Source organism: Podospora pseudoanserina, chromosome 5 (genome assembly GCF_035222485.1).
Source record: "Podospora pseudoanserina strain CBS 124.78 chromosome 5, whole genome shotgun sequence".
Lineage (NCBI taxonomy): Eukaryota > Fungi > Ascomycota > Sordariomycetes > Sordariales > Podosporaceae > Podospora > Podospora pseudoanserina.
In genome coordinates, this window is record NC_085924.1 from 2430078 (window position 1) to 2454816 (window position 24739).

Consider the following 24739-nt stretch of genomic DNA (forward strand, 5'->3'; position numbering starts at 1 on the left):
ACAAATGCCACTACTTACTCCATAGCTTTATCACAAAAAGAATAACAAGAATCCCTTTACTCGCCAGCGTCCAAAAAAAATAAATCATTCGCCCTTTGCTACCAACCACGCACTTTCTAATGTGAGAAGAAAAATCCCCAACCAACCCCCTTCCTTCCTTCCCCCCTTTGCTTTTCCGCTCCCCCGTTTTTGACAAACGAAAAAGACCTAACAACAACAACAACAACAACAACAATAACAACAAGACGATTATATATCAAGACTCCCGCCTGCTACCGCAACCAACCAGCCAACCAAACCAACCCATTTTGATCAAGCAAAAAGCTTCAAACCGCTGCCGTGCTTGCCAACCTCGCACACCTCGCACACCTTGCAGACGGTGCCCTTGTACTTGGTGTGGTACTTGGATCCGTCAAACGCGCACTCCTCATACGAGGTGCCGCTGTAGATGGGCGTGTAGCTCGCCGCGCAAATCTCAAACTCGGCAAATTGATCAAACTCAATCTCCACCGCGTCGTGAGGGTTGCGCTCACAGGTGGCCTTGTTTCTCCGAGCCTATTTGTGTCATGTTAGCACCTAGTTATCACATGTTAGAGATAGGAGGACTTACAGCTTCCAAAAGCTTGGCCAAAGCGCCGCCAGCATCACCGTTGGAGATTATCCTGTTAGCAAAGCTCAACGCGCTGCTGTAGTTCTTGCTGCGCATCGACTGAGTCATGGCATTAGACAGAGCCAACTGGCGATGAGCCACCTCAATCTTGGGAATGGTAAAGTAAGCGGCAAGCTCCAAGTTCCGCTTCAGGAGCTCGGGGTTGGCCAGGATGGCCTCTGGTGTGCCAAGAGACCTGCGCTCAAGCTCAATCGACATGGCGAGGGTATACTCGGCAGCAGCAGTAATGACCTTCTTGGCCTCCGCAACCTCGTCCTCCGAGCCAACCGCGTTGACAAGCAGCGAGTGCAGGATATTCTTGAAGATAGTCACACCCTCTTCCAGCTTGTTGGTCTTCATGCACTTGTAACCGCGGTGAAGATCATGCTCGGCAAGGTACTCCAGATCCCTGGGGATGACGGGAAACACCTTTCTAAGATCAGCCTCCTCTACCGTGCGGCGAACATAGTTGACTAATGGGGGAAGGCCGGCCGACGCAGGGAGATATGTCTTGGAAGCCTGGTATACTTCCAAGAACCGGGACTTGAGAGGAGCAAAGTTGACGGCACCAACCTGACGGTTGAGCAGTTGCATCGCAGACTCAAACGAGCCACCGGCAGCATGGTCAACAGCCAGAGGTGAGTTGCGAGCCCAGAGTTCAGCCTCGCTGCTGCCAGCACCACCAGCCTCAGCGATGTTGACATCGGCCAGGCCCTCCTCAATCTCTGGCACAACGTCATCACCCATGTCCCAGCCGCCAGCATCCTCCTCCTCTTCATCGGCGTCTCCAAGGAGGTCGCGCTTAGCGCCATCCTCCTCAGCTTCGGCGTCAACACCATTAACCGCCGCTGACTCGTCTTCTAATGAAAGACCCTCCATCTGGCCAAGCAGCGCCTTCTCGAAGAAGGATTGCGATGTGGCCTTTGTTGGCCAGTTGGCCTTGTATGTAGGAACAACGGGCTTGGGAGGCGTGAGAGGTTCGCCAAAGGTGGGGAGGTTGAGCTCGTCTTCTGTGAGACCGGCAGCCTCCAAGATCGATTGGCACTCCTCATCCAGACCGTGGGCCTTGGTTGTAGCGTAGGCCAGAGGATAAAGATCGATCTCCTTGAACATCTGGATTCTGTCCTCAACCTCACCGAGATAGAGGGCGTTTTGGAATCTAGAGCCAAAGTCTCCGCGGTGCTCAGCAATCTTGGCCATCCTAGTCAGCTTGGCCTCGTCACCGGTTGTGAGATATAGGAAGGAGAGCTTGTCGAACTGCTTGAGCTTCTGATAGCACATCTCAACAATGGAGTGGTTCCCGTGAGCAAGGGCCTCGGCGCTCAATCTCGTCCACAATTTTGGCCTGTCCAGCTGCTTGGCCATCTCAACAGCCACCTCAAGGTTTCCGCACTCAATCGCAAGCTCGAAGCGGGTGGTGGGGTCTTGCACGAACTGAAGGGCAATCTCTGGGTAGCCCTTCTTTTGCAGGTACGAAATAATGGATTGGCCAACCAAGCTGGAGTTCTGAATGATGTGCAGCATCTCCTCGTAGTTTCTCTTGACAAGGGCAAGCTTGAAGCGGTACTCGGTAGGGTCAATCTGGAGGATTCTGGGCTTCGCAGCACGATCCAAGCAGTAGACGTTACGGCCCTTGACCCTCACAAGATAGACAGTCTGATCAAGAGTGCGCACGATACCATTGTCGCCGTTCAACAGCGTGTACTTCACGTGGTTAAGGGTGGAATACAACAAGACGCCGGCGTCGTCCCAGGTGGCGCTCTTGATGCGGATCGTTTCGTGGAGCGTGCTGATCTGCTCAAGGGTCTTGGTCACAATGGTGACATTGTGCTTGCTGAGGAGAGCGGCATAGAGGCCATCGTTGGACCAAACGACGTACTTGACACCATTTACGGCGAGCTCGGTAGTGGTCTTCTTCTGCTGAACATCGTAAAGGTGTACTGCCGTGGGGGTGATGATGAGAAGGTTACCCGTGCCGCCGAAATAGATGTCGCTAGTGCCAAGAGGGGGCTTGAAGGACCGGGTAACGTTGTTCTGAAGGTCCTTGATATCGATGGTTTGGGCAGCGGTGTTCAGGACGGCAAAGCGGTTGCGGGCAACAAAGATGGCCGAGTTACCAGAGCCCCGCTTGGACTCGGTCGGCTCAATGGCGCCGGTACCATCACGGGGAAGGTTGATGAGCTCATAAGAGCCGCCGTCCGCTGGGGATGTGACAAGAACCGAGCGCTCAGCAGGGTTGTAAGACAGCGTCCTTGGGGGAACCCAGGGGCTGCCCAGCTTCTTGAGAGACAGCAGAGTTGGGGACTCGACGTTCTTTTGCAGGTCGTATGACTTGACATGCTTCTCCTTGGTGATATAGAAGAGCTGGTTTTGGTAAACAGCCGACGCGGGTCTCTCGCGCTCCAACTTGAACACCATTACACCATTATCGTGTCCAGCAGCGAAAAGGTTGATCTCAGGATGCGCGGCGATGACCCAGAATCTGTCGTTTTCTCTCTTGAACGTGTGTACCGCCGTACGCTTGTTCAGATCCCAAACACGAATCGTCTTATCCTCGCCGGCCGAAAGAATGAGGTCCTGGTGAGGGTGGAACAAGCACCCACTGGCGTTCTGGAAATGCCCGCGGCAAGTATCGACCTCCCACGCCTTGGTTTCGCTCATACGCCACAACTTGATGAGACGATCGTCGCCCGCCGACACTATCAGGGGCATGGTAGGGTGGAACGAGACCCAGTTAACGCCTCTATCGTGACCCTCGAGAACGAACTTGACGACGGCATCGGTGTTTCCAAACATATCGGCTTGTTGTTGGTTGGCCTGGTTCATTTGACTTTCGTAGATGGACGCAGGGGCGGAGTGTTTCTTGCGCAAGCCGGAGACTAGGCAGCATTGTCAGTACCTGACAGGCAGTGTCTAGACCCAAAGTTCACCTACTATCCCAAACACGAACAGTCTGATCGAGCGAGGCGGACACGACGAGGTCGGCATCCTTGGGGTGGAATTGGGCACACATGACATAGTGGTTGTGGCCCGTCATGGTGCAAACTGTCCTTCTCCGTCAGCAATAATTCCAAGCCCACCCTGTAGTTCCAAGCACACATACGCAGGGAGCGGTTCTGCCAGTTCCATATCCGAATCGTCTGATCGTCAGAGGCGCTGACAATCCAAGGGAGCTCGTTGTGGAAGAAGACGGTTCGAATGTAGTCCAAGTGACCGTTCAGGGTGAACAGACACCTCCTGGTCTGGTAAGACCAGACCTTGATCTTGTAGTCGTCACCACCCGAGACGAACAGGGGCTACCGCAGAATCAGCAAGCTGTCCACCTTATCCCCTAACCGAATCCCAGCCATTCCTCACCTGCGTCTTGTGGAAGTCGACACCGCGGACGGGGCCATCGTGCTCTTCGAATCGGTCAATCAGTGTGCCCATACGGTAGTCCCAAAGCTGAATGGTCGAGGAGTGAAGCGAGACGAGGATCCATGGTCTGGTAGGTTCAGTGTCAGCGTGGCCGTGAAATGGCGGGGAAGCTCTGGAGCTGCGAACCGTTTGGGATGGAATGCAATTCCCTTTGCGCGCGACGACTTGGACTCGAACTAGAAAAAGTGTCAACACCAACACCTATGCAGCCAGATGTGATGGAAGGTATACTTTTGTGAGCATGCCCGAAGCGGACTGCATCTTGGTTGGTGGAGGATACCTAGGCCCAGGCACCTGGCATCAAATGGGGGGGGGCGGTATCGAAGGGGTTCGTAACTTCGTAAGGAGGGAGTATCGACGATTAATAAAAATGCCGATGCCCGCTCGTAGCAAAAGAGAGATTAGATAGTGAGCAGCGCCTGGGGTAAGTAATGGCGGCGTGTCGTGTGTCTTGAGGGAGATGGTGGTGTTGTGTCCGAGGAATTGGGGCCGCTGCTGTTGTTGTCCAGATGTCCACTCGGTCCCCATCAAATCATAGGAGACTCGTGGCATCTCATTCAATTGTGGGTTCCACTGCTGCACAAGGGGGGGGGGCTGGCTGCAGCCTCAGGCACAAAACGCACATTCAATTTTCCGGGCCCACCCTGGCTTTTTTGGCAGAGAGCACCAGCCACATGCTACTAAAAGTGCCAACCTTTTTCTGACGTTAGCGTGGCTTTACCCCCTTAGCTCGAGCGGGCGCTAGTCCGGATTGGTTAAGCTCCCCATTGGTGATGTGTCCAGAATTGACAGCTGAGAGCTTCAGCACTTACAGCGGTTGGCCCACCATATGAAGTGGTGATAGCGACGAAGTGTAGGCATAAGAGACAAGGTCTTGACACCATCTCCTACTTGCTGTATAGGGACAAGCTTCTTATCCAATTCTACTATTTTCCCTTTCACTTAGGGTTAACCCAACGAATTGTTCACCTGCTCCTGACGCCAGCGTGTCATATTAAGCCGAGGCGCATGTCCGCTGGCGGATACTTCCAGACTTGACGCAATCTCCAGTACCACGAAATCCAGACCTTTGGGCAACCATATCTTCGGCACATAGAAACAGCGCGCCCACAGGGCAACTGTCGACATGCTTCGACTTTCACAACTACCATTAGGTCTTGCTGCCATCCTCGCAACATGCTTGTCCCCAGCCCATGTCGGGGCATCCCCGTCGGTGAATGTTGCGCTGAAGGCGGCCTTCCCTGCCCCTCCGTATCTGGTTGAACTGCTGTACGTTGTCCATACGACTTGGTAAAACCCAAGAGGCAAAGGAAGAGCTAACATAAACCAGAGAAACGGCAGCTTCCGACAATGCGACAGCTTACTTTGCCCTCCTCGATCGTGTCGCAAAGGGCGACTTTGTGGAGGCCAAGACGGACAAGACGCTGTACGAGAAGTTCGTGGAAGTACTCCAGGATGATGGACACATGGGTGCGGAAGCTCTCTCGACCTTCCAGCTGGCCTTGTCCATGAGAACTGCCGCCCCTCGAATTGAGGCGCATTACCAATACTATTCGACAGCCGTGGAACCATCGCTGGCCGAAGATCAGGTTGGCTGCGTTCAGTGGTATCTTCTTGATGGGAAGCAATACTGCACTCCTTCTTTGGAAAAGGCGCACGCCGATGTGAAGCAGAGCAGTCAGGAAAGGACGTTGCCATTTGATCACAAATTCGGCGCCGGTGCCAAGGATATTATTCTGTATGCCGATATCAGTTCACCAAGTTTTGGCAAATTCCACGAGACAGCCAAAGAGATCGCGCAAAAGGGAGAGGGTTCTTACCGCATCAGGTACAAGAGAAGCGCTGCGCACCCAGAGGAGACTCTCTCCGTTAACGGCTACGGAGTTGCCCTCACCCTCAAGAGAACTGATTACATTGTCATCGACGACAGAGACACAGGCGCCGCGAAGGCCCAAGACGAGGCGCAAAAACCCATTGGAGCTTCCGATGTGGTCCTGGATGACGAGGAAGAGATTACTGATATCAAGCCATTGGAGAAGTCTGAGCTTACTCCTCTCGCCATGAAGGCTGCTTCTTTTATCATGAAAAGTGACTCGCCTTTCGAAACGCTCCTCAAGCTCACCCAAGATTTCCCCAAATACTCGACCTCGCTTGGCGCACATAACGTTTCCGAGGAGTTTGAGGAGGAGCATCGTCTCAACCGCCAGGCCTTGGCCCCTGAGGGTGTCAACGTCTTGTGGATGAACGGTGTTCAACTGATTGACCGTCAGATTCAACCATTTGGACTGGTCGATCTTCTGACCCGTGAGCGCAAGCTAATTCACGGCGTTTTGGATCTTGGCTTGACCGGAGAACAAGCCGTGTCTCTGCTTGGTCATAGCGAAATTGCCCAGGCCAAATCGGCAGATGATGAACCTCGCAGGTTCGACTGGCGGGACAAGATCGAGGATGGTGAGGTTATCGTCTGGCTTAACAACATCGAAAAGGACAAAAGATACCAGGAGTTCTCGCCAAGCATTTGGACCATTCTTCAGAGCTTCGGTGGACTACCTCAAGTGCGAAAGAACATGTTCAACTTGGTTGCCCCGGTCGACTTGACAAAGCCTGAGGACCTCATCATCATTGTTGAGCAGCTCCTCGTGTTCATGAAGCGACTGATTCCCGTCCGGTTTGGTTTTGTCCCCCTCACCCCCACCGGAGAAGCCATTGACCAAGCCAAGGTGGTCTACTACCTGCTTGATACCTATGGTCTCTCTGCTACCGTTGCCTACCTGGAGAACTCTCTCGAGTCAAAGAAGACGTCCAAGGCCGATGAGGGAGTCTTTAAGCAGGCTATCAAGGACCGCAAGCCGAAGGAAGACGCTACAGTCTTGGCTTTCAAGGACATCTTCACCTCGGAGCACCATGAAAAGCAAATCCATCTTGCTAAGCATTGGGTTGAAAGACTCCGCGCCGACACTGAAGTCCCTCCTGTTTTCTTCAACGGCTTCCCCATTCCGAGAGAAGAGAACTGGCTTAGAGCCATGAACCAAAAGCTGGGCGCCGAGCTGCAGGAGATTCAGCAGGGGGTGTACTTTGGTCAGATTGGAGATGAGACAAACATCGAGGCCCAGTTCGCTGAAAAGGCCATCGCTCGCCGCAACACTTTTATTTACCCTGAGGATGCCCGTGATATCACCATTCTCAACGTCAACAAGGTCTACACCGAGAATGCCTACCTCTTTGAAAAGGTGCCTGTTGTTGAGGCAGACAAGGACTCAACCAAGGAAGACTGGGCTGCGCTGACGGTCATCACTGACTTGAGTACCCCCGATGGTCAAAAGCTGGCGTACTTTGCCCTCAAATTCCGCAAGGATAGCCCGGGCGTCAGGATGGATATCGTCCATAACCCCAAGGGTACCAGCCAGTCGGCATCTGCCCTCACTCTTCATATCAAGAAGCAGGAGGACAGTCTAGCGACCGTCAACACCCTATTGGATCTTGAAACCGTCCTTGATAATGTGTCAGCTGAGGCTGATCGTGAATTCGATGCTGCTCTGGCCAGCTTCTTGTCTAGCGTCAACCTCAAGGCAGGCAACAGCGCTCTTATCCTCAACGGCCGCCTTGTAGGCCCTATCCCCTCTGCCGAGGACTTCAAGCCTGAAGACTTGGAGACCTTCCTTGAGACGGAGCGTGCCCAGCGCATCGTTCCTGTTCACAGGGCGATCGAGGATCTTGGCCTCGGTGATAAGATTTCTGGTCCTTTGGATGCCGCCAAGTTGACCTCAGTCACTGCTCTCTCGGGTATTTCTGATCTCCCACAGGGCATCTTTGACTCTGCGCCATCTGTGAGAATCAGTCAGTTCAGCGAATTCAAGAAGGAACACACGTCATTCGAGGTTGGTGACGCTTCCAAGGCCACCATTTTCTTCACTGCCATCATCAATCCCGCTAGCGAGGGTGGACAAAAGTGGGCTGCTATCCTCAAGGTTCTTTCCGAGTTGGAGGGCGTGCATCTTCGGGTGTTCCTCAACCCCACAGAGAATGTTCAAGAGCTGCCCATCAAGAGATTCTACCGCTATGTTCTCAACTCTGCTCCCACCTTCGACCAGGATGGAAAGGTTGCGTCCCTGTCAGCCAACTTTGCTGGTGTTCCTCGGGATACCTTGTTTGTTGCCGGCATGGATGTTCCTCCTGCTTGGCTCGTTACCTCCAAGGTCTCGGTCGACGACTTGGATAACCTTCGTATTAAGGATATCAAAGCCAAGCGTGGCACCGAGCATGTCGAAGCTATCTACGAACTCGAAAACATTCTCATCGAAGGCCACTCCCGCGAGATGCCCAGCGGCGCACCCCCCAAGGGCGCCCAACTCGTCCTCGGAACCGAAAGCAACCCCCACATCGCCGACACCATCATCATGGCTAACCTCGGCTTCTTCCAGTTCAAAGCCAACCCCGGCGTGTACAACCTCAAGCTCAAGGAAGGCCGCTCCTCGGACATCTTCACCATGGTCAGCGTAGGAGCCCAAGGCTGGGCCCCCGCTCCCGGTGACGAAAACGCCGAGGTCACCCTCATGGACTTCCAAGGCACAACCCTCTACCCCCGTCTAACCCGCAACCCAGGCATGGAAGGCGAGGACGTCCTCGAGCCCACCGACCCCGAACCCGCCCCCTCAGGATCAGCAATGGACTACCTCAACAAAGGCCTCAAGTTCGCCGAAGGCATCCTGGGCAAGTCAAAGCCTGCAATCAAGTCCCTCAGCGAGACCGAGCACGCGGAGATCAACATTTTTTCGGTTGCCTCGGGCCACTTGTATGAGCGTATGCTCAACATCATGATGGTCAGCGTGATGCGGCACACGAACCACACTGTCAAGTTTTGGTTCATTGAGCAATTCCTCTCGCCTTCCTTTAAGGACTTTATTCCCGTGCTTGCGGAACAGTACGGGTTTAAGTACGAGATGGTGACGTACAAATGGCCTCACTGGCTGCGTCAGCAAAAGGAGAAGCAGCGCGAGATTTGGGGGTATAAAATCTTGTTTCTTGACGTTTTGTTTCCGTTGTCGTTGGATAAAGTCATTTTTGTCGACGCGGATCAGATCGTCCGCACCGATCTGTACGACCTTGTCCAACTCGACCTCGAGGGTAAGCCCTACGGCTTCACGCCCATGTGCGACTCCCGCACCGAGATGGAGGGGTTCCGTTTCTGGAAGACGGGGTATTGGGCCAATTATCTGAGGGGACTGCCGTATCATATCTCGGCTCTTTACGTCGTGGATCTCAAGAAGTTTAGGGAGATTGCTGCGGGGGATAGGTTGAGGCAGCAGTACCACTCTTTGAGCGCTGACCCCAACTCGCTGGCGAATCTCGATCAGGATCTGCCTAATCACATGCAGTTCCAGATTCCGATCTTTAGCCTGCCGCAGGAGTGGCTTTGGTGCGAGACTTGGTGCAGCGATGAGACGCTGGGCGAGGCGAGGACGATTGATTTGTGTAATAACCCGCAGACGAAGGAGCCGAAGCTGGAGAGGGCTAGGAGGCAGGTGCCCGAGTGGACAGAGTATGATGAAGACATTGCTGAGTTGGCGAGGAGGAACAGGGAGGGGAAGGAGAAGAAGGTGGAGGGGGCGAATACTAAGAGTAGGAGGTTTGAGGAGGAGGAGACAAAGGGGCATGTGGTTGATGAGTTGTAGATGTGGGAGATGTATACATATATAAAGAAACATGGGGGATGTAGTTGTTGAGGTTAACAAAGTTTATTTGTGTTGCAGAATGGAAAGCACATAGTACTGTCCCTTATCGTCTCTCATGTCTTTTGGCTCCAAGTCATGCGACATACGCTGTGGCTAATAAATGACCTCTCTAACTCCTTCGCCGAGCAATGCATCCAACACTAAAATACCAACACTAGCAACGCAATCCCTCCCCTGCTAACATCATCAATAGGAAAATACTTCATCCCGCTTACAGCAAGGCCATATCCACACCATGACCCATCACAACTCCTGCCACCCCCATTTAATGAGAAATGTACTGAAACACCGCACTCACCTCCCTCTCCCCCATCTCCTGCCTCAGCAACAAATCTTGTATCCCCTTCAACCCCTCATTCACAAAATGATTCCACGTACTCGTATCACCATACAACATGGCCGGCGCCTTGATAAACTGCTTCCCATCTGGCTTGCACCTCTTGCACTTGAACGTATCATGCGTATCGCTCTTCGTATCAGGCCGATACTGGAACAGCTCCCTCAAGCTGTCCAAGCTAAAATGCCTCTCCACATCCTCCGCCGAATCCACCACACACGAACTCAAACTCTGCTTGTGCGACTGACGCTGAAAGATCTTTTCCTCAATTGTTCCCGTGGCAATGAACCGGTAGACGAAACAATCCTTCTTCTGGCCATCACGCCAGACACGAGCGAGAGCTTGCTGGTCAGCGGCAGGGTTCCAATCGGGGTCGAAGAGGACGAGGCGATTGGCGCCGATGAGGTTGAGACCGCAACCACCTGCCTTGCTGGAAAGGAGGAAGACGAATTCGTCGCCGTTGGGGTCGTTGAACTTGTCGACGAGCTTCTGGCGCTTGTTAACCAGCATTTTACCGTCGAGACGGAGGCAGGGGTAGGCGCGGCTGCGACAGAGTTTCTCGAAGAGGTCGAGGGTTTGGGTGTAATTGCTGATGAGGACAATCTTGTCGTTTGTGTCGGCGCGGATGCGGGCCAGCATACGGTCGAGGACTTGCATCTTGCCCGAGTACCATGGCTTGATGTCGCGATCGCGGCCACGAGAGTCCCTGGGGACATAGTCATCGGGGTAATGTTGTTCAGAGCCGGGCAGATCATCGGGGAGCTTGAGAAGATCTGGGTGATTGCATAGGTTTTTGAGAATACCAATGGCCTTGAGTGGCTGGGAGCCTTTGCCACGGAGAAGGGCTTGGATGTCTGGCGAGGTGAGGAAGTAGTTGTATAGGTCGAGCTGGAAGGGGGCCAGGTTGCAGAAGACGACGTGCTCGTACTTGATGGGCAAGTACTTGGACAGCAGATCGTTGGTACGGCGAATGACGAACTTGTTGACGATGGTGGCCAGCTCGGCAAGACATTCATCACCACGTTTCCTCTCAGCCTCAGAGGCCATGGAATCACGGCCACGGAGAATGGGAATCTCGAAGCGTTTGCGGAACTCGAGGTGTGTACCCAATAGATCCGGGTTGGCGAAGCTGATGAGTGAAAAGTACTCGGACAAATCGTTTTGAATGGGTGTACCAGAGAGAATGACGCGACGCTTGACATTGAGGCCGTTCAGGGCAGTGAATAACTTGTTGTCGTTGTTCTTCAGACGGTGACCTTCGTCGCAGAGAATCAGTCCGATCTCTGTGTTTCTGAGCTCTTCGCAGTTCAGACGGAGGGTCTCATACGAGACGATGATGATGGGTCTCGTGACGGCTCGTCCGGTTGCAATGGCCCACTGGCGAAGCTGTCGGGTCAGTTCCTCTTTTGAAGCCTTGCCGTCAATAGCGAAAGGCGTCGTAGCATCCGGACCCAGCCACTTGACCAACTCGTTGGCCCAGTTGCGCACCAGACTTGCTGGGCAGGCAACAATAGCTTTCTGGATTGTTGTCTTGCCAGCATCAGGAGACTGCTTGAGCAGTGTCCACAGCAGTGTGATGCATTGTAGCGTTTTGCCAAGACCCATTTCATCGGCCATGATGCACCCATGTGCCTTTTCATCCACCATGCCCGTCACACACTTGTACATAAACTTGACACCTTCAATCTGATGTGGGCGGAGAATCTTGGCAAGCTTTGGATCGATGACCACCGGTACCCTTGGGTGCTCTCCAACAACCTTCTTCTTGATCCCCAAGATCTCGGCGAGACTCTTGTGCTCTAAGGGCTCGACGATCTTTTCCTCCTCGACCTTTTCCTCTGGCTTAGGCGCATCCTTTGGCCTGTCGTCAACTGTTGGATCATACAGGACAATGGCGAACTCGCCACTTGGATCATGCAGAGGCTTTGCGACAAATACAGCTCCCTGTCTTAAGCCAAGTGTTGGTGGGGGGCGATTGGGGTTGTAGGCAGCGCTATCTTTGTTCAGGAGAGGAACCGAAAAGGCTTTGCGAAACACTGTGGTCTTGTCTTTTGGCTGGAATACTGGGAACTTGTTGGCGTCGCGATTCGCCAGGGCTAGCCGGTCGGCATTTGTGTAGGGCTTGTCGGCATCCGGATCAACGTCTCCATCTGTGCCCTTGTAGTCGATTCTCCGCTTCTTGCGAGCTGGGCGGTCGGTAGCAACGGTGCGAGTGGCCGACCCTGGGCATTTGAACGGCGTCCGGAGGCGGTCGAGTGATTGTGGTGTGGGGAATTTGCTTCGGGGGGCACCGACGTTCTCCTTGTTCGCGGCGGGGGTGTTTGGTATCCTGTGATGGTCATTAGTCGCGGTTCAGAGACCAATTGACTGCCAGGAAGTACGTACATCCTGTTAGCTTGGGTGAGCAGAAACAGTGCAGCTCTTCGTGTGAGATTTTTCCAATTGGTAAAAATCTGGAGAAAGCTCACAAAAGGCGCAAGTTCTGTGAGGAAAGGGTTTTGATGTAGGCGGCGAGAAACGTGCCAGTGTTGGAAAGTTTGGCGCGGATTAGTAATAATGTTGACTTTAGGCAGCGCGTCGCCATGGTGGGGCGTGTCTTGCTGGCGCGAGGTCAGATGACATGTGCCAAGAAGCGTCTTGCACCCAACCATGCATTATATAATCTCATCAACAAAGTCACGATAGAAGTATCATGGAAAGAAAGTGTAACGTACATTATAAGCGAGTGCACCATATAAGCGAGTGCACCATATAAGCGAGTGCACCATATAAGCGAGTGCACTACTTTCCACCACGCTACGAATATTATCCTCAATTACACCACATTAACACAAGGAATTAACTATAATTACATTAGAAACAGCTGAATCAGATGCTTCTGCAGCTTCCTGGCAAGTGCGCGCATTATGGCCAGGCTTACCTCATACACCACAGCACTGAACCTTCGTACGAGCCCTCCCTGCATTACTACTATCCGGCTACGTTTTTACACTTCTTCCCTATCTACGGCCTTCTAATCCAGTAGATCCTATACCTCTTGTATAGTAAGTGACTCTCTAAGCCTTATATATATTTTTTTTAGCTTTCCGGCGTTTATTTAGTACTTTATTAGCCTTACGAAGCGAAGACATTTCTGTACGAAGGAGAGCCATCTAGTGTATTATAACCGTAATACCTTTAGTAAGCTAATCTACTATAGTTAATATTAAAGTTAGAGAGTTATTTTAATAGTTAATAATATAAGTTTTAATAAACGTTAATTATAAATTAGTTTCTCGAAGATTATATAGCGTTTAAGAGACCTAAGAGAGTACTATATTTAGCTTTAAGGATAAAGCTATTAATATATAAAGCTTTATATTTAGTTTAAAAAATAATTTTTTTAAATCGTATAATATAAAACTAATACTTATAAAGCTACTTTATATATTTTTTTCCGTTATAAAAGTAAAAAAAGTTTCGCGGAAGGTATAAAGGAATTTACACTTACTTATATAATTAATATATATATATATTAAATCCTCGATTTAACGGCTATATATTTACTTTAATAGCTTAAAGTAGCTAATATCGAGTAATTAAAGGTAATATAAAAAATATAAAAGTATATAAAGCATAATAATATTATTTTATTAGTAATAATATTTAAATTTAATTGAATAATAGCTTTCGTAAGCGTCGACGATTAATAACCGATATTTATTTTTTATTCGAAATACCGTATAGTAATTAAGTTACTTAATTTAATTTAGGCCTATCGGATTAATAATTTAATTATTATTAATAATTATAATATATTAAATAAATAGTAAATTATATTCGGTATATTAATTAATAAAATAGTATTACGCGGTTAAAATAAAATAAAAAGGAATAGCTTAATTAAAGGTATTAACTTTCTAAATTACTATTACTTATTTATAATTATTAGGTTAAACTAGTTTCGCTTTATTAAAACTATTTAAAATCGTAATTACTATACCCGCGAAAATAATATTTATTATAAACCTAGTCTTATCGAAATTATAAATATCGTTATTTATAATACTGTATTTAGCTTTAATATTCTATATAAACGTAAGCTATTTAATAATAAACTTTAAACCCTCGCATTTAGCCCTTTAATAATTATATTTACACGTAAAATATATACGAAGCTATAGCTAACGTTTAGCGAAGTTATATATTTAGAGCTTACTAATAGGAGGCGCGTTACGTACGCATAGTAGTTAGTTAGCTATATCTTTTATACTATATAATCTTAGTGGAAAAACTCGCGTATATAGCTTAATAATATATTAAATAGTAGTATTCTCTTCGGGTTAAATAAGCTTTTTCGATTTGGGCGTAGTATCGCGTCGTATAGGCCAGCCAGCGCGTCGTTATAAGAGAGTCGTATGGTAGACGTTATAGATCTTTCTTGCGGCTCGGAGGCTGAGATTTTTATCTTTTTCAAGAGCTTCGAGGACTAGGATCACCCTGGCTTCCTTTAAAGTAGGAGGTATATTGGGTTGTGTAGAAAAAGTTGATGTTGCGTGGAAGGATGGTGCGTCGCTTAAAAAGTGGTGCACTCGCTTATATGGTGCACTCGCTTATAATGTACGTTAGTACATTTTATTATATTCAAGTCGGCAGCATCCCATAGCTCACTACCGTGTCCATCCTTGCGAAGCTTCCGCTGCCACTGCTTACTGCTTCTAGATTTCATAACCCAAGAGCGCCTTCAAAACCTCTTTTTCGTATCCCAACAACTCGATCCTCATATTCTGTTCTTCTTCCACGACTGCGGCGCTTCAACCATCAGGACGTCGTCATCCCTTCCTGATAGCCAGATTCTTTCACGCAAAACACTCCATATCTTCTGGTCTTGCCCGTCATTATCCTCCACGCATTCCATCATCAAAAATCCATCTGATTGGCCCACTGGAATTATACCCCTGACCGAAGTCGTAATGGGGTCTTCCCCCTCGTCTTGAAAGACGTGCCCAAGATTCTGACAAGCCTCGCGTAAAGAGATTCCGCTTATCACGGCATTGCCCAGCGATGGCAGTGACGGGTATGTTGCTGAGATCCACTCCATCAATGTAGCCTGCACGTTGGAGGTCTCACCCTATCTCAGTTTGATAAGGCTTTCGATTTGAAGAACGGACAATGCAGTCTGAAGTCTCGAAAACTGGATGTTCTCTTGTGCCACACACTGCAGAGCAAGGTTCTTGATGATTTTCATGACGACCCAAATCTTGGCAGACACAGCTCTGTCAAGCCGTTCCGTCAAACTCTGCGAGCAAGAAATGGCAAAGGCTGGAGGCTGAGAGACTTGCTGTGCAAGAAACTCCATAGATGCATAAAGGAAGAGCATCATCGTTTTCGAAATTGGGAGCGTCATTAGCAACTCCTGGCTTTCCCGGTTCCTGTTCTGTTGGCCAAGCAGGCTGGATGGACCAATAGCCGTCAGCCAAAAGGCCATCCGTCACGCGGAGCTGTGAGCAATAGTCTTTCTCGCCCAGAATATTCAACCATTGTCTTCCCGAAACATCGATCTCTGTCAGAAGCGTACAAAGCTCTTTGGCCAAAAAGCATAGCGTGAGATCTTTTGACTCCGAGACTCGTTCGAGCTCGGCTTTGATCTTCTAGATAGTGTCGTTTGCTTGCTTGATGTCGTTGTCTTTTTCGTGGGTCAGGACTGCTATCTGTCGATCTTGGCTAGCTATGGTATCCTCTGCCGCTGCCAATTGCTGATCTTTGGTACTCGACTCTTGTTGGAACTGCTTCTCCATGCTTGTGATTTTGTCGTTCATCCGTCCCAACTCTTGTTGATGATCGTCCTTGACCTTTGCGAGTTCAGTTGTTAGGGTAGTAACGGTGGTGCCGACAACAGCCAGCTCTTCGACTTTGGCGGTCAGTTCGTGCTTGATATCCCGATCTCTTGTTTCTTATTGTTCAAATCCTGGGGGTTTTTTTCGATTTCGTTGACCTCTGTGGCGAGCTCTTCATCTTTCGCCACGAGTGCATTCTTCCGTATACCCAAACTCGATGCAAATATCTTCGTACCTTGCATCAGTCTCTTCCTTCATCTCAAAAAGCCGATTTTGCGTTGAATTGAGCTCATCTCTCTTCGCCACAAGTTCATTTCGCAACACTACTAGCTCGTTCAACTTTGTCCCAAGCTCTCTGTCTTTCTCGAAGAGCTGGTATTTCAGGCGTTGGAGCTCATTGCTCAGCTGCTTAGAATAAAGAGTTGAATGTTTTCTGCCCAGCCAGAGAGATTATGCAAATTGGGCGCAGGGGGCAGCTTGCTCCTTCCTTTATAGCAAGGGAAGGCACCTTAGGAAGGCACGCGTGGTCTGGTGCTGGTGTACCGAAAGCTAGAGGCCTCAAAAGATTTCAGTCCCCCCCCGATAAGGCAGCCGTCTGGCGAGAAAGGAGGAATCCACCTACCTTCAGTACTTTGTTTGCATATTCGAGCCCTTTTGGGGTCTGCTGTTTCGGACAGGTAGGAGAACTATTACCTTGGTAAAGCTGGCTTCTTAACTGACTGGCATCATGGATCATGTCCTCCAGCGTGGTCTCTGACACTCGACGCGTCTTGCATGCTCTCGATGATTCAGGGCCTTGGCCCTGTCCCAAATTAACCATGCGAGAGCATTGCACCAACTTCTGCTGACTTTGTTTCCTCAAGGATTGCGACACAAGCGACAGCCACGTACCTCAAGGATGAGAGCGGGCTAAATCGAACCCTGTCGACCTTTGAGAACAGTTCGTGGCTAACATCCTACCATCATCGCCGCTGCACATTCAGTCACTACCCCTTCTAGGTTGAGATATCTTAGGCTTTCATCCCGGGCAGTAAATCCAGGAAGCTTAGGATTCATTCACGTTCTTCAGCAGGTCGTCTGTGCGCCCGAGATGTGTTGGTGGTGCGAGTGTCAGTGCCCTCGCACAGAACGTTACCTCACTCAGGGGTAATCTTTGACATTGACGTCACCTCTAGACGACTTTTCAATGTCCCCAACTGTGATCATTCACTGTCAGCTAATTTGATACACTCTGACTCGTGGTTTGAGGGCATCTGAATATACCATCAACATCAGTAAACATACCCCTGACCTCGACAGGCCAAAATGTGCTACGCCCACGACCTCAACCCTACCCCTCAAGACATGGGCTCAACCCCATCACCCTCAACATCCTTCGGCTACCCTACCTCACCACCATCGCTCCTCGTCAACGCCCCATCCAGCCTTCAACAACCTGTACGCCCCCATCACATCTCCCCCTTATTACCTAGGTAGTCACTAACCCCCACCTAGTCCAACCTAACAACCCCCTACCGCCCCCCCTCCGCCTACCCAGGCCTAATCCCCACACCCCCAGTCGACATCCCCCTCTGTTCCATCTTCCTCTTCCTCCTCCTCCTCCCCATCCCCCTCAACCTAACCCTCCACCACCTCTCCCTCTACCGCCACCGCCACCCCGGCATCTCCACCCGCCCCCTCATCCCAATCCTCCTCTCCGTCTTCTGCCTCCTCCGGATCCTAGCCCTCTCCTTAAGAATAGCCTGGTCCGTCCACCCCTCCAACCTCCGCCTCGAAATCGCCGCCGTGATCCTCTCCATGGCCGGTATCATCCTCCTCTACATCGCCAACCTAATCATAACGCGTCGCTGGGTGCGTGATTACGCCATTTTCGGTTATCGCACCCTGGTCAAGGGTTTTTTCCGGTTCTGGGCAGCGGTTGTTATTATTTGTCTCGTCATGGCGGTGGTGGTGAGCGTTAATTGTTATTTTACTCACGATGGGGTTATACTTTGGGAATGTAGGAATGTGCTTCTTGTTGCGGTTGCGGTGTTGACTTTTGTAGCTTTTATACCTGTTTTGACGGTCGGGGTGGTGATGGTGGGGGATTTGGAGGATCATGAGGTGATTGATGGGGAGTACTCCCGTTTTAGGTCGAGGAGTGGGTTGCTTGCGGTGACGGCATTGTTGTTGACGTTGGAGGCGGGGTTTAGGTTGGGGGTGATGTTTGATCCGAGGCCGTGGGGGGAGGAGAGGTGGTATCATTCGAGGGCGGCGTATTATTGCTTGGGGTATGTGCTTGAGGTGGTGGTGGTTTGGTTGTTGACTGGGGGAAGGGTTTGGGGCGGGTTTAGGACGGGGGAGGTGTATAAGGGGCATTGGCCGGGGGGTGGGAGGCCGAGGGTGGAGAGGTGGGCTGACTGGGTTAATACTGAGGGGGAGGTTTATGGGGAGAGGGGGTAGGAAGAGGGGCGGTAGACCGCTTTTGTTGATAGGTACTGTTGGAAAAAGGAATTTTGTTGATTGGATTCATGGAATGAGTGTGATCGATTTGTCTATTCTCAAAGATCCTCCGGTCCATTCAACCCAAACGTCTCAAACACCTTGAGATAATGATGTCTTGGGTCCTCAGAGAGAGGATACCACCCCTTATTACTCATATCCAACACCATCCCCTGCACCGAGGCGAGTATTAACTCGATGATATCAAAACAATCGTTCCGCCAGTCTTTGTATGCCTTGCTGGAGGGATCGTTGTTGGGAGACGGCACACCGTCATGAGTCAAATAATGACCGAGTCGATGCCGAGAGAGAGAGGCACGAAGACACAGATTCCAGCGGCGAAGGATTCTGTTGGTTGTTACATTGTCCTTGAAGTAGGCGTAGTCGAGGGCGATTTGAGGAAGGGCGACGTAGAATCGCTTTGGTGGGATGTAATCCGCTTCGCTTTTCTTCGTCTGAGAACAGCCTTCGTATCTGATGTTTGGATTGTTGCTGGCGGTGAAGTTGGAGGTCATCTTGGGAATGTTGAGGGAGAGAGACATGCTGATAGGTGTTAGCGGTTGACTTGCAGAGAATGAAGGGCAGGAAGCATAGGCAGGAAGCATACACTTTAAATGAAAGAGTTACAAGCAATTAAAGTCGTGGAAAACGGTTTGACGGAACCGCACCTTTGGCATCATGGGCTGAAAAGCAGACCACGCAATGTTTTGCGACCTCCCACTCAACTGGGCTTCAAAAGCTTGGTGCAACAGAGGACAAAGCAACAGGTCTCTTTTGTGGCTATTATGTAACCGTTCGTCTGATGTGTCCATAAGTGAAAAGGGCCGCTCAGACGCAATTCTTTGTTCATGGATCACTGAAGTCAGGGTTCGGGATACAAGAGGCCGGCTGTCACCTCCTGCAACAATGAATCTCGTGTTGGCATCATGTCTCAGTCAGGGTTGGAAGATGAATTTGAGAAGGAAGCAGGGGGAAAAAAAGCACCAAAATATGTGCCTGATTGACCCTCCCTCAGAGGAGCTATCCCCCGATCCCACCAGACTATGTGACCATCCCATAGACATGTACACCCTGTCGGTGGCCGTAGGCACGCTCATGTATGTAGCTAATATTGCGCGGACGATGATCAAAGCTCCGGGAGTCGAATCCAGAACGCGTTGAATCAGTGGTGGCAGCTTGAGCCTGCTCTCAAGTCCCAACCACTGGGCCAATCAAAGTATATACTCACTCCGATTTATGAAATGTGGTCCTTGTTCGGCGCCTATAAGGCAAGGCAGTTGCTCCCTCCTTGTCACATGGTCAATAGAGTGTTTAGATGATCGGGTCTGTCTTTTTATTTCGACTTTGTATTGCTCCGATCGGTATCACATTCAGCTTCGTTTACTTTTCCTCAGTTACCCTTTCCCTTGCCCTTGCCCTTTCCCTTGCCACCCTTGACCGCGTCGGCCGTCTCCAACACAGCAACACTCAAGCCCGGCAGGGTGAAGGTGAACTTGCCGCCCTTTCCGGCCTTGATGAAGGTGGTCTTCTCCTTGACAACATTGATACCAGTGAAGGGGTCGTTGTATCCATACGGATCCTCCGGCCCAGTAAGCACCGTCAAGTTGGCAACCGCTCCCTCGTTAAGACCATCAAACTTCAACGACACCGGGATCAATTCAGTCGAGTTGTAGACGGCAGCCTTGAAGATACCGGTGCCAGTCTCGCTCTTTCCGGCAACGTAGAACAGAGGGTCAAAGTTGGGCTTGCCGGCCGGGGCATCGACCGGGAGCGTCTCACGGATGATGTGGTGGGCGAGGATTCTCCAGACATACCAACTGGTCGAGCGAGTGGTGAGGGCCGGGTCAGCGGCATGCTGCACCCAGGTCATGCTCCATTGCCAGCGGTCCAAGCTGCGAAGACCAGGCGCGTAAGTAGCACCGATGATCTTGTCACCGTTTCTCTCAGTGCTGATCAGGAAGATAGCCTCAGCAACACTGCCGCCCCACCAAGGCAAGGGCATGAGATCTCCCTCCCAAGCGATACCACCGTTAGGATGCGTCGACGCAGCCTCGCCGATGAGCGTCACGTTATCCTTGCTCAAGTTATCGAACTTGGCGAATCTCTCAACGAACTCATCGGGAGTCAGGTACGGGTGGTGATCACCGGCAGCGCCCGCGGGGATTGTCATGTTGTCGAAGATGGAGGGCGAGGCGATGATCTTGATGTCGGGGTACTTCTCGTTGAAGGCCTTCATCATCATGGGGAAGCGGTAGTTAATGTACGACTCGAAGCCAGCAGGGCGTCCGGCAAGCCAATCCTCGTTACCGATTTCAACCCACTTGACCTTCCAAGGCTTGGGGTGACCAAGCTTCGCGCGGACGGCACCCCATTTGGTGGTCTTAGCATCGCCAGTGAGGAACTCGATTTCGTCGAGAGCCTGTTGGATGACCCATCCCATCTCGGATTCGGGAACAAACGAGCCATCGAGGGCAAGACCAGCGAAGACACCGACAACTGTGGATGCGTTAGCAAGAGAAGTCACTCCAGAAAATGGGATCACATACTGGGCTCCAAGTTCATGTCATCGGCCCACTCCATGTACTCGACCAGACCCAAGCCAAGGGTTTGCTGGTACTCCCAGACACCAGCCATGCCCGGGCGATCCTTCAGGGGGCCAATGGTCTCGTACCACTTCCACCAAGTGTCCAAGGTGTTACCCTCGAGCATGTTGCCACCGGGGAAGCGCAAGAAGGTCTGTCAAGCGTTAACAAAGGCTCCTCTTTTCTGACTAGAGAGGACTTACCGGCTTCAGCTCAACCATCGTCTGCGCAAGATCAATTCTCAGTCCATTCTTCCTTCCTTTGAATGTCGGAGGGAACAAGCTGATCAAGTTGAGATCCAAAGATCCGTCCTTTGCGCCCTGCACCACATCATGTCAACCCAATTTCTATCTCAGCCAATATCAAAGAAGCACATACCTCGGCATCCCACTGCACAACAAAGGTGTTGTTGCTGTTGGGCGCATCCTTGAAAGGCACCAACTCAAACTCCTTCTCGGTCCACTTCCCCTTCTTACTCCCACCCTTCACCACCTTCTTGCCAAAGGTCTCCCCGGTAATCGCGCTGCGCAAGCTAACCTCAAAGTCACCCTTGTACTCACCAGTAACGTGGAAGCTACCAGTGTACTTCTGCCTCTTGACATCCATACCCCAAAACCCAGCATTGGCCAAGCCAACCTTCTTCCCCTTGGTGTCCTTGCCCTTGCCCTTGCCCTCCTTGGGGTTGGCGACATTGACGGAGTAAGGCAGCGCAGAGGAAAGGGGCTTGGCAAGCTTTTGAAGGGTAAGAGTAGCGCCACCGATGGGGCTCCAGTTGTCGAGGTTGGAGGGGAACTTCTCACTCCCTTGGAACGCGCGGTTGGAGATGAGCTCGGCGTAGATGCCGCCGTCGCCGGAGTTGTTGATATCCTGTTTGCAGTCTCCATGTCAGCAGTGCGCAAAAACAAAAGGGAGATCTCGCAAAACACACACCTCGTGCATAAGACCATACATGATATCAGTCGTCTTATTCCCCCCCGAAGACTTGACAAACAAATCAATAGCCACACATTGCGTCGACAGCACCAACAACGCCGCGAGGGCTGGCTTGAGGTGGATCATCCTGCCGGTTTTACTTTGCACCACCACCAAGAAATGGTAATAAGCGCAAAAGCAGAATTGACACTGACAAGACTGAAGAGGAAGAAGAAGAATCCATGAGTTCTCGGAGGTCGGTCAACGACGATGGTTTTAAGCATCCCCTTCTTCCCCTCACACACCGAGAAATCCATCGAGTTACAACAACCGCGGCCTTGCCACCCGATGATCCGCCAGACCGTGATCTAAACAAAACATGCTGAATCCAGGTTCCCGGGATGCTTCAATATAGGCAAATATCTGGCGGGTGGGTATTTGGGTTGATGTGGTGGGTTGATCTTGGGAGGCGTTTGGTAGAAGCGCTCCAATGCTGTGGTGGGTAAGGTTTGCGGGTGGCTGTTTTGGTGCGACGCTATGCAGGGGGGCGACGGGTATTTAGAAAGATCGTGGGAACAGCTCTTCGCCGTTGGGTGATGTGGTGCAGTTGAGGGTGCCAATGCCGAACCGAACCGATCACCAAGCCGGGGACTCGGGAGCGGGGGAGGATGAGCCATTGCCGGGAGATCGAGAGAACCAAGGTAAAGAGCGGAGAAGGGTTTTGGGGATTGTGCAGTCGGTGGAGAATGCAATGACATACCGAGCGGCGAGTACCGTCAACATCCATTCCACGTTACATTGCTGTTCTAGCATGCGCACCAATAGAAAGGTCACACCTAGGCTCCATCTGAGTCAAACTTTGTTCGGAAAATATGAAAGTAAAGTTATACAAAAGTCTTGAGCATAGCTCCAGATCGGGACGGCCGTCATCCTCATCCCATTAGCGGTACCTAATCTGATAATCCTCATGAGAGCATGGGAATGGATTCATGCATTTAGACTAGCTACGATGCACCTACCGACCTAGTTCCCCTGGATGTTGTAGGGTAATTTGAGGATATATGATGGTCTGACGGGCCCGTTTTCTGGTAAAAGTTCACCTTGGGTATCTTACGCGGATGTGGCAAAGTGTTAAACATGAATACAAGTGGTTATTAACCAAGGTACTCTTCCTGTTGTCCATCTTGGAACTTCATTTCCGAAGGAGCTTATCAACAGCGGTGGACATCATGGCTGAGGATTGTGCTCAAAGCGAAGGGACTATGGCTGGTGAAGGAGAACGGAGCATGTCAAAGGCACTTGAAGGTTGTCTGAACACCTCGAAACTCGTCGTCGACCTTGGTTTAGTGATTATCCTATCTATGACTATCCTATGACATCGGTACCCAGGCTCCGACATCCACCGAAATTGACCCAAGACCTCTATTCGATATGAGTAAGGTACCATCAAGTATTGATCGCCATATATAATGGGAATTGCGTTTCAATCGCTCATGTTGCTCCATTCTCCTTTATCATGACTCTCTTCTTCACCACAAAACGGTCTCCCTTCATCATTTTCTTCAGAAAAGGCTTGAATCGTCGTCGAAAAATGAATCGTCTTAAAAAAATTCCAGTTGATTGTGCAATGTCTTTGACTGTCTGGGCACATCTTCAAGTGGCTCCCGACGATCCACATACTTTTGTGGTCGACGAGTCCTTTCATCACTCCAACTCCAGGCAATGTCTTCAGCAATAAATTCTTTGACCAAATCCCTTCGCTTCCGACGTTCCAGGTTGTTTTGCATATATTTCATCAGCTTATCAATTTCCATAAGATACAATTTCGCGTCTTCAATCATAACTATGCGCTTGAGACTATGAACCAGAGAATCTGTGTACGTGAAGTCGGCGGTGTCGAAGCAGTTATAATCCCGAGAAATATAGATAATGCGAGTTACCCGAAACTTCATTTTCCGGAGCCTCCTGACCTAATCCTTTTCGGAGTCGGACAGATCATCTCGATGATAAAACATACGGCGGGCGAGTGCGAGCAGGGTTGCAGTGTCGGTCTCGACGAAAAGCCCACCACCATGGATTGCGTCGACAATCTCTGCACATGCAACGGACGACCATCCATGAGAGCTGAACTCAAATATCCCTTTCATTTCATGTTGGTAGACAGGGCAGATAGTGAACCTTGTGCGCTTAGACAAATCGGCACCCAGATCCAAGAGCTTGTTGATCATGAGGGCTATGAGGCCTTGGATATAGTGTGTTATATTGGCGGCTAGCAACAGTCTTGCGGCTGCCTCTGTCGGGCTGACGTGGAATGCTGCAGGTGTGTCGCCGTTTATCGTATAGCCGTTGTAGGAGAATGTCCGGAGGTCCGGGTTGATTTCTCGAATTCGCAAAACCTCCAAGGTCATCTCCAAGCTCCCGATCACAACCTCTTTCAAATCACACTTGGGGTTGTGAAACAATGCCGCATCTTCCTCATCCGACTAGTCAAAGAGTCTTGGATCCATATCATTCACTATTTCGAAGAATTTGCCATCGATCCCAAAAAGGTCATCTGATAGGGCGGCCGTGAGCAGATAGGTGTTGTACTCCACAGAAACCTGCCCAGCTTCATCCAAAGTTCTTAACCTGTCGAGCAAAAAATCATGTGCGTATTCACTTGAGGCGACGCCGAGAATATCGATCCATGGCACTTGAGCCATGGGCTGGTGCGACTGGACGGCCATGCCTCAAGAATGCCCTCGGCAGCGGAAAGAATCTCCAACACTTGCACCCGCGAGCTCCCGTATCTCCTCCAATTATGCTGAATCTCG

At 50.6% G+C, this 24739-nt stretch overlaps 6 protein-coding genes across 6 annotated transcripts; 2 read left to right on the forward strand and 4 right to left on the reverse strand.

The window, feature by feature from the left end:
• Nucleotides 1-151: 151 nt before the first annotated feature.
• On the reverse strand, nt 152-4618 carry QC764_506300 (uncharacterized protein). Its single transcript, XM_062947884.1, has 7 exons — nt 4298-4618; nt 4193-4242; nt 4007-4133; nt 3753-3945; nt 3584-3694; nt 611-3528; nt 152-555 (listed from the first exon to the last, which is right to left on the reverse strand). Exons 1-7 carry the CDS (start codon nt 4325-4327, stop codon nt 313-315), a joined length of 3672 nt encoding a protein of 1223 aa, XP_062799138.1. The 5' UTR covers nt 4328-4618; the 3' UTR covers nt 152-312.
• A 122-nt stretch (nt 4619-4740) lies between these two features.
• On the forward strand, nt 4741-9847 carry KRE5 (killer toxin resistant protein). The gene is made up of 2 exons (XM_062947885.1): nt 4741-5335; nt 5397-9847. Exons 1-2 carry the CDS (start codon nt 5193-5195, stop codon nt 9736-9738), a joined length of 4485 nt encoding a protein of 1494 aa, XP_062799139.1. The 5' UTR covers nt 4741-5192; the 3' UTR covers nt 9739-9847.
• Nucleotides 9785-12719, reverse strand: RAD54 (DNA-dependent ATPase protein rad54; the record flags this gene model as incomplete). Its single annotated transcript, XM_062947886.1, has 2 exons — nt 9785-12464; nt 12604-12719. 2 exons carry the CDS (start codon nt 12717-12719, stop codon nt 10064-10066), a joined length of 2517 nt encoding a protein of 838 aa, XP_062799140.1. The 3' UTR covers nt 9785-10063.
• Nucleotides 12720-17142: 4423 nt separating this feature from the next.
• On the forward strand, nt 17143-18393 carry QC764_511668 (uncharacterized protein; the record flags this gene model as incomplete). Its single annotated transcript, XM_062948387.1, has 2 exons — nt 17143-17388; nt 17446-18393. The coding sequence occupies exons 1-2, from the start codon at nt 17257-17259 to the stop codon at nt 18391-18393; spliced, it is 1080 nt and encodes a 359-aa protein (XP_062799141.1). The 5' UTR covers nt 17143-17256.
• A 41-nt stretch (nt 18394-18434) lies between these two features.
• On the reverse strand, nt 18435-19158 carry QC764_511669 (uncharacterized protein). Its single transcript, XM_062948388.1, has 2 exons — nt 19040-19158; nt 18435-18974 (listed from the first exon to the last, which is right to left on the reverse strand). Exon 2 carries the CDS (start codon nt 18972-18974, stop codon nt 18492-18494), a length of 483 nt encoding a protein of 160 aa, XP_062799142.1. The 5' UTR covers nt 19040-19158; the 3' UTR covers nt 18435-18491.
• A 584-nt stretch (nt 19159-19742) lies between these two features.
• QC764_511670 (uncharacterized protein) lies at nt 19743-22747 on the reverse strand. The gene is made up of 5 exons (XM_062948389.1): nt 21945-22747; nt 21393-21881; nt 21218-21334; nt 20979-21168; nt 19743-20928 (listed from the first exon to the last, which is right to left on the reverse strand). The coding sequence occupies exons 1-5, from the start codon at nt 22071-22073 to the stop codon at nt 19823-19825; spliced, it is 2031 nt and encodes a 676-aa protein (XP_062799143.1). The 5' UTR covers nt 22074-22747; the 3' UTR covers nt 19743-19822.
• Between the last annotated feature and the right edge of the window lie 1992 nt (nt 22748-24739).

Excerpts from the sequence above, each read along its gene's own strand:
- QC764_511669 (XM_062948388.1), bottom strand. The coding sequence starts at position 18,974 with ATGTCTCTCTCCCTCAACATTCCCAAGATGACCTCCAACTTCACCGCC.
- KRE5 (XM_062947885.1), top strand. The coding sequence starts at position 5,193 with ATGCTTCGACTTTCACAACTACCATTAGGTCTTGCTGCCATCCTCGCA. Across the intron at positions 5,336-5,396 it reads CCGTATCTGGTTGAACTGCT|AGAAACGGCAGCTTCCGACA; the intron begins GTACGTTGTCCA and ends AACATAAACCAG.
- QC764_511670 (XM_062948389.1), bottom strand. The coding sequence starts at position 22,073 with ATGATCCACCTCAAGCCAGCCCTCGCGGCGTTGTTGGTGCTGTCGACG. Across the intron at positions 21,335-21,392 it reads TTGTGCAGTGGGATGCCGAG|GGCGCAAAGGACGGATCTTT; the intron begins GTATGTGCTTCT and ends GATGTGGTGCAG. Across the intron at positions 20,929-20,978 it reads TGACATGAACTTGGAGCCCA|TTGTCGGTGTCTTCGCTGGT; the intron begins GTATGTGATCCC and ends ACGCATCCACAG.
- QC764_506300 (XM_062947884.1), bottom strand. The coding sequence starts at position 4,327 with ATGCAGTCCGCTTCGGGCATGCTCACAAAA. Across the intron at positions 3,695-3,752 it reads CTGGCAGAACCGCTCCCTGC|TTTGCACCATGACGGGCCAC; the intron begins GTATGTGTGCTT and ends GGAGAAGGACAG. Across the intron at positions 556-610 it reads TGGCCAAGCTTTTGGAAGCT|GCTCGGAGAAACAAGGCCAC; the intron begins GTAAGTCCTCCT and ends TGACACAAATAG.